This window comes from Elephantulus edwardii, unplaced genomic scaffold (assembly GCF_000299155.1).
Source record: "Elephantulus edwardii isolate Elephantulus edwardi_28Jun2011 unplaced genomic scaffold, EleEdw1.0 scaffold00052, whole genome shotgun sequence".
NCBI classification, from domain to species: domain Eukaryota; kingdom Metazoa; phylum Chordata; class Mammalia; order Macroscelidea; family Macroscelididae; genus Elephantulus; species Elephantulus edwardii.
In genome coordinates this window covers 10,802,584-10,817,515 of record NW_006399802.1, presented here as the reverse complement: position 1 = coordinate 10,817,515, position 14,932 = coordinate 10,802,584, and the positions used below count along the sequence as shown (strand labels likewise).

General features: G+C 36.0%; 1 protein-coding gene across 1 annotated transcript; it reads left to right on the top strand.

Annotated features, from left to right (window-relative positions):
• Nucleotides 1–13,073: 13,073 nt before the first annotated feature.
• LOC102876710 (olfactory receptor 13C9-like) lies at nucleotides 13,074–14,042 on the top strand. Its single transcript, XM_006886981.1, has one exon. The coding sequence runs from the start codon at nucleotides 13,074–13,076 to the stop codon at nucleotides 14,040–14,042; it is 969 nt and encodes a 322-aa protein (XP_006887043.1).
• The last annotated feature ends 890 nt before the right edge of the window (nucleotides 14,043–14,932 follow it).

The window sequence follows — 14,932 nt, the reverse complement described above, 5'->3', positions numbered from 1 at the left end:
ATTTGATTGACAGCTTTTGAAATCCTATGGAAGATCAGATATTATTTGGTTCCAGCTAGAGGATAATCAGTGTGTTTTACATTTTCATATGCATTTTACATAATTTGTATATGATAGTTAACATTTGGCAAATATATGTAATTTGCTTTCAGTGTGTGTGTACGTATATGTATATATGCTGTTTTATATTTTAGAATATTCAAAATACCACATGTGGAGCTCTGGTTAGTTAGTTAGCTAGTTGTGCTGCTAACCCAAATGCTTCCTGTCGATGACGTTTCAAATCCACCAGTAGTTCCGAGAAGAAAGATGAGCAATCTCCTCCCCTTACAATTTACAGTTTGGGAACCGACAGAAGGTCAGCAATGAGTTGGAATCCACTCAATTGCAGTGAGTTAGAATTTTGAAAGTATTTATGTTCAGTGTACTTTTCTGGCTGTTGACTTCTTTTACTCAAAACACACTGTTTTCTTTTCAAAATGTTTGTATGCATGCTAATTACCAATTGGCTCTTGAATAAACTTCAATTCTGAGCAACCTTATATGTGTCCAAGCTGAACTGTGTTCTACAAGGGTTTTCAATGGCTTTTACAAAAATTGATTATGAAACCTTCCTTCTCTGATAGGTATGGTTGAAATCATACCTCTAACCTTCCTGTTAATAGTACTGCACATGAACTGGTAACATCTCCTTAAAGGATGTGTAGCATTTGTTTCATGGATAGCAGTGTTTACATTGTCAATCTAGTGAAATGGATATTTGGAGTTGTTTCTGATTTTTAAATTACACAAACAGCAGTGTTATTAAATTTACCATATGAAATGTGGTTTTATATACTAATTTTGATGCTAGCCACTAATGAACAATTACCTTGTTAATAATTTTAATATTCATTTCATTACTAGCCACCAATGAGTTCTCTAATAGAATTGCAATAAATTATCTTCAAGTAAGCCAAGTTGAGATTAGAAAGTAAGTGTTATGTTTCCTGTCTTTTGTAATTTTATATCTGTTCTTAATTAGGTTATTTTAAATGAATTTTCACCACAAGATTAATAATAATTGTTATCATTAACAACTTTGTCTACTGATTTAAATGAAAATGGATCTTTATTATAAAAAGTCATAAAGATAGCTGTTAGTAATTAAAAAGAATTCATCAAATATTAATCTACCTCTTATTTCCGGTTTGTCATACTGTGGGGCCTTGTATATTGTTGAGATTCTGGAATCTATGCTACTAGTATTCCAAAACCAGCAAGTTCTAGCAGAATTTCCAGACTAAGACAAAGGAAGAAGATAGTGTGATCTATTTCAGAAAAAATGAGTCAATCTATGAGTAATATATTATCTGATATGGTGCTGGAAGACAGCCCAAGAACAACCTTCAGAATATTCCATAAGAATTTAGTAGCCATCTAAATAATAATGTTGCTGTTTTTATGTACCGTGTAGTCGAACTGACTCATAGCTGATCTTCCAGTGGGTTTTCAGAAGCAGTAAGCCACATGGGAAGAGACTGCAAATCTTTCTTCAATGGAGTAGCTGGGAAATCTGAACTCCATTTGTATTGGCAGCACAATTGGCCACCAATCCACCTTTTTGTATTGAACACTAATAGATGAAGATCTAACATGTTGTAAGATTACATGAAGAACATCATTTACAGAGGCTGAAAAAGATCACTAGAAAGAATGAAAAAGCAAAGAGCAAAAGAAATGTCAGGAGAGGTACTGAAGCTTTCAAGTGATGTGGTTGCTATCTAGTACTTGAAAGAGAGAGTTTCTTGACAGCATATTTGAATATGCTTATGTAAATTCTTTAGAAATGTCACAATATAGAGTAGTATGGAATTACAAATAAGCATGTAGGTTTTTAATGTTTTCTTTTTTTAAAATTAATTTAAATGAAAGTTTACAAAGACTTAGGGTTTCCAATCATTCGTTGTTGCACTTTTCTCCCTTCCCCTCCCCCCCAACTCACTCTTCTCCTTGAAAAGTAAAAGAAGAACTCTCTCATTATTAATGCAATTCCTTCCTCCCAAGTACACTCTACTGTGCTGCCTTCATTCTGGACTCCTATCATGACAATAATACCCAATCATATATCCCTTTTAAACAGTTCTCTCCATCATCTGTTTAAATGCAGTATACATCATTCCTCCCCTCCTTCTCTGTCTTCCCTCAACCCCGATGTTAGTCCTATTTTACAACAGTGACCCTATGCAATATTTGTCCTTTTGTGACAGAGATATTTCACTCAGCATAATGTCCTCCAGGTCATCCATTTTGCACAATATTTCTTGACTTCTTTGTTTTTCAACACTGCATAGTATTCCATTGTGTGAATATACCAGAGTTTCTCTATCCATTCATTTGTTGATGGGCACTTGGATTGTTTGCAGCTCTTTGCTATTGTGAACAAGCAGGTTTTTAATTTTTAAACTAAATTTATATAGCCAAAGGTTTTTATGTTGTCTAATATTTTATTTAAAAAAATTTTAATGTGATTAGTACATATATAATTGATAATGTCTATAGAAAAAGATGAAAAACATTTTTAATGTTAAGGAATCACATATTTGAAGTATCTTGAAATATTTCCTGATTTTTATTGTAAAATTTCATAATTTCTTATGAATTTATGAATAACATTCACATTTACACAGGCACATGTAAGTTACAGATTTCAGAACCAATCAAATAGATTTTAGATTATTTATACAATAAAACTCTCTTTTCATTCATTAATTTAACAAATGTAAATTCAATGAATATTAAAAACTGTAACAATGCCTGAAACTTTGGAAGTAGTTTTCATTTTTATTATTGTTATGAGTTCCTTTTACAATATCATCAATATGATGTGGTTAGATGAAGAAATGTCTGGAGAAAACCACTAGAATTCATTTTAACTAATGATTCATGCCCCTAAGACTACTGCTTGGTCGTATGAACTAGAGTGTTGAGTCTAATATAATTAAGTCTCTAGGGCATAACTTTTGAAGTTTCCAAAAGTTCTACACATCTTCCTATGAAGCAATTAAAAGTTATGACTGAGAAATTTGCAGAAGTCCCTGAAAGCAAGAAATATTTAAATTGCCTTCCTGAACCTGGAGAAGACTCTTTAAAGAATCTCTTGGTCCTTAACAATTTGATTTCTCCCATCTAGGCTTCCAGGGCAAATGAAAGCTGCCATATTTTCCCACTTAATTGCCCAGTGTTCCTTCACCTCTGACTTCGGAATTAGCAGAACCAAAACACAATCCTTTTAAATAGCATTTGTCTGTTTAAAAACAGTTTTAGAGCCATTTTGAAATGGTGCCTTTGACATCAATATTATCCAGACAGTAAGTCTGTAACATCATGGGTCAATAATACTAATTCTTTCTTCAGGAGGTCATGGCTAAAGTGGGCCAAACTGTAGAGAAATTGTAAAGAGAAGACCAAGGGGGGAGGGCAGAAATTTGTTGTAACCCAGAAGGTGTGGAAAATTTCCATTTAGAGGTAATTTATGAACATGTGTGAAGGGTGAAACAGATTTAAGAAATAAACTGAAAATTACAGGTATGGGATTATTAGATGAAAGTGAGTCTATAAGGCACAGAAAAAAATTGAAGAGTAATATATTGGATAAAATGAGATATTAGAGAAGAAATTTTAAAAAGTTGTAAGTGCTAAGTAATTTGAACATCCATAAAGAATGACTGTTTAAATACAGAATTCTCTTACTTGGAGTGAAGATATGTTTGTTTAATTAGAACATAATTTCATATTCCTGAGTACATCACAAGTGCCTACATGTCAAATGGTGTCATTTCCCATTGGCCAAATGAGATTGCTGTGCAATAGCAGAATGTGTACCCAATACAGATTGTAAAAACAGGTCACTTTCATTGACGTTTTGGTCCTGAATTTACCTCATAACCAAGTCAATTCTGTTGGGTTAAGCTTACACTGTGCTTGTTTAATACTAACCATGAATTGACAATTTTCTAGGCATTGTTTTTTAGCCCTTCATTGGAATTGTTATTTGGGAAATCTTCTTGGTTATTTTCTAAAATACGTTTTGGGGTTCATGGGAAAAAAAAAGAAAATAGGATTAATGTGTTATTTATTAATTATGTATCTTATAGTTAGTATTATGTGGGTACTTTAGGAAACGTTTCCATTTTTTTTCTTGTTGGCAATGCAGTATGATAGCTTGAGATGTGGAATTTGTGAAATCAGTGCGTTTAAAATTTTTGAAGAGTAAAATGTAGTAATTTTAAAAAATCAACTTGGGAGTTCTTTTATTTTTATTCCACAAGTTTTTTCATTTGATGGTAAATTATTCACTACCAAATGAGTGTAACTTGATAAATATGCTTTTGTGGCATGTCATGAATGTGATGGAAAATAATGGACATTGTTGGAAAAGAACGAGCTTGATACCTGAACGGGTGTTATACATGAAATTTAAAGGTACTCTTGAGAGAAGGTGGTATTTGTATTAGGAATGAAAGAACCTTGAGAGAAACAAAAGCTCACTCAATCAGTTAAGATGAAGGAAAATTATGTAATGCTGCTTAATGTTAGGGGCTTTACACATATTACTTTACTTTTTCTCCCAAGAAGTCCATGATAAAGGTATTAACATCTCCATGGCATAGATGAAGGAACTGACACTCAGGGAAGTGAAATGAATTTCCCAAACTCAGGTAGCTAGTAATTGAAAAAGTTAAGATTTCATTTTTATTCTATCCACTAGACAGAGCAAGGTTAATGTAGTTAATGGTGGCAATAGTATGAATAATAGTTTTTATAGTGATCTTGACTATTTCTTTATATCCATTGTTAATCTAATGTTTGGGACTTGACTCTTTTTAAAGGTAGCAATGAAAAAGTGAACATAGAATACAGAGCAAATGTACTTTTTAAAGGGTAGTATCTTCTCAAAGTTAAAATAGTGGAATTTATGGAAATAAAGTCAAATAGGGGAGAATAAAAGGTATTCTTATTTGACCAAAGGCAGATCTGGGGGCTTGGTGATTGAACAGAATTGTCTAAAAGATGCAACTCAGACTTTCAATTTGGGCCAAATTTCTTAGACAAAGGCAATTTTTTTACATATTTAACATGTTCAGTGATTGAATTGAGGTGGTTTTCATATATTCTGTGAATGTATCATATGTTCACAGATGAAAAGTTTACTGATAATATCTGTGTGTTTGGAAGGGAATATTCTGGAGAGAAGACTGAATGACATGGTCTAAGGTTTTCTTTTTTGTTATTGTGAGCTTAAAACATTTTTGTGATTTAGGGAGCTCTGAAGGCCTATTGAAAAAAACCCTGCGCTGTAATCCCAAAGGCACACAGTTCGAATCCACCAGCTGCTCCACGGGAGCAATCTGCTCTTTTGTGCTTAACTGCCTCTGAAAACCTGCTGGAGGGTCAGCTATGGGTCAGTTCCAACTTGGAGGTACACAACCACCACCACCACCACTCATGGATTTATAGACTGAAAACCTGCTGAAGGATAAGCTATGGGTTGATTCCAAGTTGACAGCATGCAACACGCTGCGTAACAGTAAGAATTTTTTTCAATTAATCAATCATGCACATTTTGCTCCATAATATTAATTACAATATGAAAAATTGTCTGATAATCCATTCATTCCATATTATCTTTCCCTTCTCCAGTAAATAATTATAAATATTATCCATTCATTACTTTTCTACTTGTTTCTCTCTCCTTCACCTCACTTGTAAACACAATAGAAGGAGTCTCTCTCTAGGTAAACATTTCCCTACTTCTTCAAGACAGTGGTCTTATGCATTTATCCTCTCGTGATTAATTGATTTCACTCAGCACAGCGATTTTTCGATTTCTTTGTGGCATGTAGTGCTTACTGAACTCCTCATTTTCACAAAGCTTCAATAGTACGCCATAGTATGAATGCACTGTAGTTGCTCTACTCATTATTTCATTGATTGACCTTACAATTGTTTCTCTTTACAGAAACATCTCTTTGCTATTATTAATAACAAACATGCAATAAGCATGGATGTGTATATATGTTTCTGTCTTAATGTCTTTTTTTTTCAGTTTCCAATAAACTTTTTCATTTACCTAGTAGGATTATTTTCTTCCCCTCCCCCTTTTAGTGGTTTGTTTACAAAGTTCATATACATTGCGTTTCACACTAGTCTTCATTCATGTTGTGTTTCATACAACCATTCTCATGCTTTATGTTTTATACAATGAATCACCACTGGACCTTGCCCATCATTACCCTTTTTACCCAGATCCTTCCATTTCCATCTCCCTCTCTTTAAGAATATCTACCTGCTACTGGAATACTTTTATGAAATGATATTTCTATTTTCAACTTTTTAGGAAAACAAACTGCTTTCCGTGTGTCTTTGCTATTTTAAACTCTGTCTAGCAGTATGATAAGGGTTAAACCGGGTGGCTCCTTGGAGGCAAGGATTCTGAGGCTCCGTCTAACTTACTTTGGACATGTTGTGAGGAGAGACCGGTCCTTGGAGAGGGACATCATGCTTGGGAGGGTGGAGGGACGGCGCAGGAGGGGAAGGACCTCTATGAGGTGGATTGATTCAGTGACTGGCGTAATCCGGATGGAAGTGTCAGAGACAGTGCGATTGGCACAGGACAGAGCGGAGTTTAGGGCTGTTGTACATAGGGTCGCTATGAGTCGCAAGCGACTCGACGGCACATAACAACAACAACAACAACAACAACAACAACAACAACATCAATGCTCTTGCCAACGTTTGTTTTTTTCACTATCTTAGTGAACTTTGGTGTTGTGCTTGGGTAAGTTGATGTCCTATTGTTGTTTTGATTTGCATCTGCACTAGTGGTAAGGAGTTATGCTGCCATCACAAAGGCACAAAGTTCAAATTTACTGTTCTGCTCAGAAAAGTGGGGGGATCTCTTCCTGTGCGGTTTAATACCTCTGAAAGTGGAAATAAGACCCATACCGCACACTGTCCCTACTTGATAGTTCACAATAACAACAACAACAGCAGATAGAGAACTCTGATGGCATAGTTCGGGCCTTTTCCTGCTTAACCTGAAGCAGACAGTTTGACTCCACCAGTGACCAAACAGGAGAATGCCGAGTAGTTTCCTCCCATGTAATTGACAAGCTCCTTCTGAAAACTCACTAGAGGGTCAGTTAAGAATCGTCTCAGATTCTATAGCAAGGAATGATTCTATACATTGAGGTGTCTTATTTTTGTTGATTTGCTGAAAATCAATATCAATTTAAAAATGAACAAAATGTATGAAAAGACTTTCCACCAAAGACATAAAGATGGCCAACAAACCCATTAAGAAACTCTTGAGATTATTAGCTATTCACAGTCAAGCTCATTGCCACTGAATCATAGCTGATTCATAACTGATCCTCCAGTGGGTTTTCAGAGGCTGTAAATTGCATGGGAGAATATTGACATTTTCTAAACATTTTAGATGAGTCTTTTGAGAAATAAGTTGTTGCTATTTTTTTCCAATAGGTTCTGTATTTACTCTTGACATTTTTTGGATGCACATAAGGATTTACTTTTTGAGAAGCTCTAATTTATCTAAGGTAGTCTCTCCTGATTGTACAATCTTCCTTATATTTGCTGTTCTACTTATGCCATAAGAAGTTTTGGTGATATGATCAATTGCCAGTTGTGATTCTAACCCAAAGATGTTCTCCTCTGGCAGTTGGGAGAAAACGGGTGGAAATCCACTGGCGGGTCAGCTATGAGTTGATTCTGACTGGACAGCAATAACTTAGAGTATTTATGCCATGGATTGCTGTGGTTGTTGTATGCCATCTAGTTGATACTGACTTGTATGTAGCTGAGCTTCCAGTGGGTTTTCAGATGCAGTGAAACACACAGGAGATTGCCCAGCCTTCTTCAGTGGTGTAACTCAAAAATTCAAACTGTGTGCTTTTGGGATTGCCCTGCAGCTTCTTACCTGTAGGCCACCAGAGTTCTCTCACCATAGATTGCTGTGTTGTGTACCATCCAGTCTTAATTAACCCATAGCTAGCCCTCCAGTGGATTTTTCAGTAGCAGTAAATGGCAAGGGAGGAGAGATTGCCTGTCTTTCTTTCATGGACATACTTTGTATTGGCAGTGCAATTCCTTGCAATAGATTGTTGTTGTTGTTAATAGCCATTGAGTCGTAAACAACTCATAGCGACCCTCTGAACCAAAGACATGAACACTTGTATGACTTTTATCATTTTTCTAAGTTACTAGAGTTTCTGGAAGCAAACTATTTCAGAAATGGATGCCATTCCTGCTCTCACGCCCTTTTTAATCTGGGAGCTCCACCATTAGGGTTACTAAATTTGTTTTTATTTTCTTTTTGATGTTCTTTATAGTTTAAAGTTTTACCCCTGGTTCCTTAAATTAGTTTTTGTGTATGGTGTGAGGTGTCCATCTTATTTCTATTTTCTGCAAGTAGATACTCAGTCTTGCTAGCACCATTTGTCAAAAAGTTGTCTTTTCCTCATTTAAGGGATTCCATATTCTTGTTTAAAATTACTTGTCCATATGTGGGTGGATTTCTCTTTTGGGTTCTCAATTCTAAAATAGAATTTGAATAGAGTTGATCTTGAGATGAGGTCTTTGAAAACACAAAAATCCCAGTTTTTTCTTGTGTTTGACAGTAGTGGATATTTTTCAGAGCCATCAGAGGCCTGTCTATTGAAAAATGTCTCTTTAGTCACAGGCTTTCTTTGGGATCCGCTTAGTTTCCCTTAGAATATTTCTTAAAGGATAATTAGAAGTTGTTTGCATTACAATAATAAGACCAGAAAAACACAGGAAGAGAAAGAGATATGCATATAGTATATATGAAAGGATTCATACTAAGAGTATATAGTCACAAAAGTCAGAAATAAGAAAACAAACAACACATTAAAAAAAGCACAAACCTCCAAATGTAAATTATTAGCAATTCACCAAATAAAATATAATAAAGTCAAACAAAACACATGCAGATATGTTCTGCATCAGTAGACTTTAGAAAAATACAAACTTAACATGATGAAATATTACTACTAGCTTTTATAATGTGTAAAAAAGTCAATCCTTCTAACTAACAAGGATATGAAACAACTAGATATATTTTATACATCAATAGTAAAATAGAAATATGATACAACCAGTTGGGAAAATTGTGTATTGACTGTTTTTTTTTAATAAATATAAGAATGCACACCTTAAATATTATCCATTGTCTTGCAATTGGACATTTAGCCTAGATAAATAAAAATTGAACACAAACAATATAAACTATCTTAATTCATATTTTGCTCAAAATGACAACCCAAAGCATCCTTCAAACTAGCAACACAATACAGTACTACCTAGTAAAAAAAAAAAATTAACCAATCTTCTTCCTATTATAAAACCACATTCTTATTTACGGAGTCCAGCTTCTCAAATTATTTGTTCAGCATTCCAATTGAAACCTTGGCACACACGTTTCTTGATTTTAAACCAGGAACACTATGAACCTGGAGAAAGGATGAAAGTCACACAAGTGTTGAGGACTTTTATTCATAGGGTTGCTAAGACTCACCTGCAACTCAACGGCACGTAACAAGAACATCAACATAGAGAGTTATCAGTTGGCCTGTTGTTGTTGTTGTTATGTGCCGTCGAGTCGTTTCCGACTCATAGCGACCCTATGCACAACAGCCCTAAACCCTGCTCTATCCTGCGCCAACCGCACCGCCTCTGACACACCCACCCCGATTACCCCAGTCACCGAATCAATCCATCTCATAGAGGGTCTTCCCCTCCTGCGCTGTCCCTCCACCCTCCCAAGCATGATGTCCCTCTCCAAGGACCCGTCCCTCCTGGCAACATGTCCAAAGTATGTCAGACGAAGCCCCAGAATCCTTGCCTCCAAGGAGTAGCTTGGTTTAATCCTCTCCAAGATGAATCTGTTTGTTTTCCTGGCAGTCCATGGTACATTCAGTACCCTTCTCCAGCACCACAGCTCAAAAGCATCCACTCTCCTTCTGTCCTCCCTAGTCATTGTCCAACTCTCTGATGCATAACAAGCGATTGCAAATACCATGGCCTGTATCAGGTGCACCTTAGTCTCCAGAGAGACACTGTTACTCCTGAATACCTTTGAGAGGTCCCTAACAGCAGACTTTCCCATTGCGATACGCTTTTTGATTTCCTGACTGCTGGTACCCAGAGTGTTGACTGTGGAGCCGAGCAAACTGAAGCTGTGAACACTCTCAATCTCTTCGTCATCCATCCTGACACTGCTAATTGGTCCAGTGGCGAGAATCTTTGTCTTCTTGACATTGAGCCTTAGTCCATACTGAAGGCTGCAGTCCTTGACCCTTCGCAGCAAGTGCATGAGGTCCTCCTCAGTTTCAGCAAGCAGGGTTGTGTCATCTGCATAACGCAGATTGTTAATAGATCTTCCGTCAATCCTGATGCCGGACAGAAAGTGATGCTACCAAGCCAAAGGTGGGTGACTTTTAATCTGCGGCCCTCAGGCCTTGTTTTTCATTGTTTTTGATCAAATATTCTTCTAGGTCGTGTAGCCCTTGTGTGTCCACTTGCTGTACAGAGGTAGCTTGTGGTTGCTGTGAAGCTGAACACTGTGACACTGATGTTTCAAATGAGTTAATGTTTACCCATGGCAGACAGTGTTTGGTAGAGCTCCCCAATTAAGCTTGTTTTCAAGCTTGGAAGCAGGAGTGGCATCCACTTCCATAATAGCTTGCCTCTGGAAACCCTATGAACTTGGAGAAAAGATGAAAATCACACAAGTGTTGAGGACTTCATTCATAGAGTCACTATGAGTTGCCTACGACTTGATGGCACTTAATAACAACAATATATCCTTGCTCTGTTCAGATAAAAATTTCTTGGTGTAGGTACAGGGGCATGAGTAAATGTTCTGGGATTCCAATTTCTCTTAGTATTAACTATAGTTTGTTATGACCCACACAGTCAAATGTCTTTGTATAGTCAATACAATACAGATAGACATTAATCTCATTTCTCCACTTTCTGCCAAGATCTATCTGAAATCAGGAATGACATCCTTGTTACTATGGCCTCTTCTAAACCCATTTTGACTTTCTGGCAGTTCTCTGTCAATGTAATGCACTAGACATTTTCTGGATGATCTTCAGCAGTATTTTGCTTGCATGTGATACTAATAGTATTGTTTGATAATGTTCACAATCTGTTGGATTACTTTTCTTGGCATTATAGACAATTATGAATTTCTTTGAGTCGGTTAGCCAGGTAGCTGTCTTCCTAATTTCCTGGTACAGAGCCAGGCTGCATCTGTCAGTTGAAATATGTTAATTGGTATCCCATTGATTCCTTTAGCCTAATTATTTGCCAAAGCCTTCAGTGTATCAACAAACTGCATTATGCAGATGATCCAACCTTGCCCTCTGAAAATGAGGACTTGGAATACTTGCTACAGAAGATAAAAGACTACTGCCTTCAATGTGGGTGACATCTCAATAGCAAGAACACAAAATTCCTCACTGCTGGGATGACATGGAGAATCATGATAAATGGAGAAAAGACTGAAATTGTCAATTACTTCATTTTACATGGATCCATAATCAAGACCCTTGGCACTAAGAGTCAAGTAATAAAGAAAAAAACACTGTATTGAGAAAGTCTGCTCTTAAGGACCTCTCCAAAGGAGAGGAACAATGACGTCAGTTTAAAGACTATGGTGCAACTAATTTAGGCTATGGTCTTTTGAGTCAATCGGTATGCATCTCAGAGCTGGACAATGAATAAGGATGACAGAAGAAAAAGCAATGTCTATTAATTTTGATGTTGGAGAAGAATAGAGAATATCTCATGGATTGCCAAAAGAACAAACAGATGTGTCTTGGAGATGGTGCAAGCAGGCATCCTCCTTAAAGGCAAGAATGGCAAAACTTCATGTCTCGTGTACTTTGGGCATGTTGTTAGAAGGAGTTAGTCCTTGAAAAGGGAGATCATACTAAGAAAGGTCAGTGGAAGGCAGGAAGAGACTCAGCAAGAAGGGAAGACACAGTGACTGAAACAACTGGCTCAGGCGTGTCTGAGATGATGAAGATGGCACAGGACAGAACAGGGTTCAGAGCTGCTGTTCACAAGGCCACTAGGAGTTATTCTTGAGTCAATGGCACTTCACAACAACAATATAATCAGTAAAAATGAGCAAGTAATTACAACAAAAACTTAGAAAAGATTTGCTATTACATGAAAGAGGCTAGAGTTAATCCCTATATATTATATACTTTATAACGTGATGTTTATATGAATGATGTTCTAGGAAAATGAAAACTAAAAGCAGAGACAAACATGTCAGTGATTACCAAGGATTTAAATGGAATAGCACAGTGGACTTTTTAGAGAATATGAAAGAAATATGTATCCTAATTTTGATGTTGGTTAAATGAATCTACACATTTGTAAAAACCAAAGGTAACTGCAAATCACTTAGCCATTTTCCATTGCTTTTGTAGTGGTAAGAAAAACCTCAGTTAAGTATACATGATAGAAAGTGGACTAAACTGTAGTCTAAGTTTTGCTACATAATAATTAAAATTGTAAGACTTACTTAAATTCTGTTAGCTAAGTTTCCCTACCTTTAAAAATTATAACATTGATTCTGTTCTCATAGTTATCTAAGAAATGACAACTTGGCTCTCCTATCAGGCAGAATCAGGGTAATCCAATGGATAGTAATAAAGAAAAAGAAGCTTCAAAATGCATGTGAACACATTCTCTCTCACAGACAGACAGACACACAGAGAGAAAGACAGAAAACATAATGAATAGAGAAGAAAATTTACTCATTTCCTGACTCTACACAAGTGTTCAATGTAATGGTCTTTCCTACACTGCTTACTTTCATCCCATTTTATATCCTCCTTTTGCTTTTTTTCTCTTCCTTATTTTTTCATCATTACACTCGACTTTTTTTTTTGCATTTGTGAATTGGTGTAAACAATATTGTTTAATTTTTTTTCAAATGTCTTTATCTATCTAGGTAAAAGAGAAGCAGTAAAATGAAGTGGGAAAACCAAACCATTCTGGTGGAATTCTTTCTGAAGGGACTTTCTGGGTACCCAAGACTTGAGCTACTCTTCTTTGTGCTCATCTTGATAATGTATGTGTTCATCCTACTGGGAAATAGCTCTCTTATTTTAATTAGTATCTTGGATTCTCATCTTCACAAACCGATGTACTTTTTCCTTGGGAACCTCTCTTTGCTGGATATCTGCTTCACTACTATCTCCATTCCCCAAATTCTGGTGACTTTCCTCTCAGAAAGAAAGACCATTTCCTTCACTGCTTGTGTACTGCAGATGTTCCTTGGTCTGACCATGGGAACAACAGAGTGTGTGCTCTTGGGCATGATGGCCTTTGACCGCTATGTGGCCATCTGTAACCCTCTGAGATATCCCATCATTATGAGCAAGAATGCCTACGTGCCTATGGCAATTGTGTCTTGGTTTATAGGGTTTACGAATTCTGCCGTCCAAACTGGGTTTGTGGCACGATTGCCTTTCTGCAGGAATAACATCATCAATCATTTCTCCTGTGAAATCCTGGCTGTCATGAAGTTGGCCTGTACTGACATCCATAACATTGAGTTCATTATGCTGGTGACCACATTTTTGTTTGTTTTGATGCCACTGCTCTTGATTGTCATCTCATATTCATTAATCATTTCGAGTATCCTCAGAATTCGCTCCTCTGAGGGTAGAAGCAAAGCTTTCTCTACTTGTTCAGCCCATTTGACAGTGGTGATTATATTCTATGGAACCATTCTCTTCATGTACATGAAACCCAAATCTAAAGAGACACTTAATTCAAATGACTTGGATGCAACAGACAAGCTTGTATCTATGTTCTATGGGGTGATAACCCCCATGATGAATCCATTAATATACAGCCTCCGAAACAAGGATGTGAAGGAAGCAGTAAAACATCTACTGAACAGAAGGTTCATTAAAAAGTGTGTATATGATTAGGTTTTTTTGTCATGACAGGAGGCCAGAATGAAGGCTGCATAGTGGAGTGGACTTGGGGGGAGGGATTGTATAACAATGAAAGAATGTTTCCTTTACTTTCTACTTTTCAAGAGAAGAGCAAACTGGGGGGAGGGGGGTGAGGGATGGGCAGAGAGAAAAGTGCAACAATGAATGAATGGAAATCCAAAGTCTCTGTAAATTTTCATTAAAATTAATAATAATAAAGAAAAAAGTGTGTAAAAATGAATTGTGAACATATCACACATTATTGGAATATGAGTTTTATGTTGAACTTTTGGATATTATTACTTTTTTGTACTCTGATGTATTATTTGAAGGTTTTTTTCTTGAGTTAATAGCATTTCAAAGTAAGGCATATATATGTAAAGGTTTTGTAAACACATGGCAGTAGATGATGAAAAAGGAGTCCATTTATCATCCTACCAATTAAATATGATCACTTTTTAACATTGTAAATTATATCTTTACTATTCCATGTTTTTGACAATATAGGAAATTTCAGATTAATTGGCTTTTTTATGTTCCATTTTCTTTATATGATTACTATTTCATAGGAAGTTTTTGATTACATTTTTTAAAATAAGTAATACCATTTATTGTGAATAAATAGAAAATCTTCAGAATATTATACTCATGTTTTTTTACTGAACTATTTACCATAATTTCATATTTATCTCCAAAGTCTCTTAAATAAGTTTAGTCTATTGTTTTGTTCACCATTTTAACTATTTTTCCTCTGAAACCCTAAGGATAAACAATATTTGACACTATTGACAAAAAGATGGGCAAATTCTGTTTATTGAAGAGAGTTTATGAAATCAACCGAGATATCTCTATTGGTCTTCTTTTCAGTTAATATGTTAGCTTTA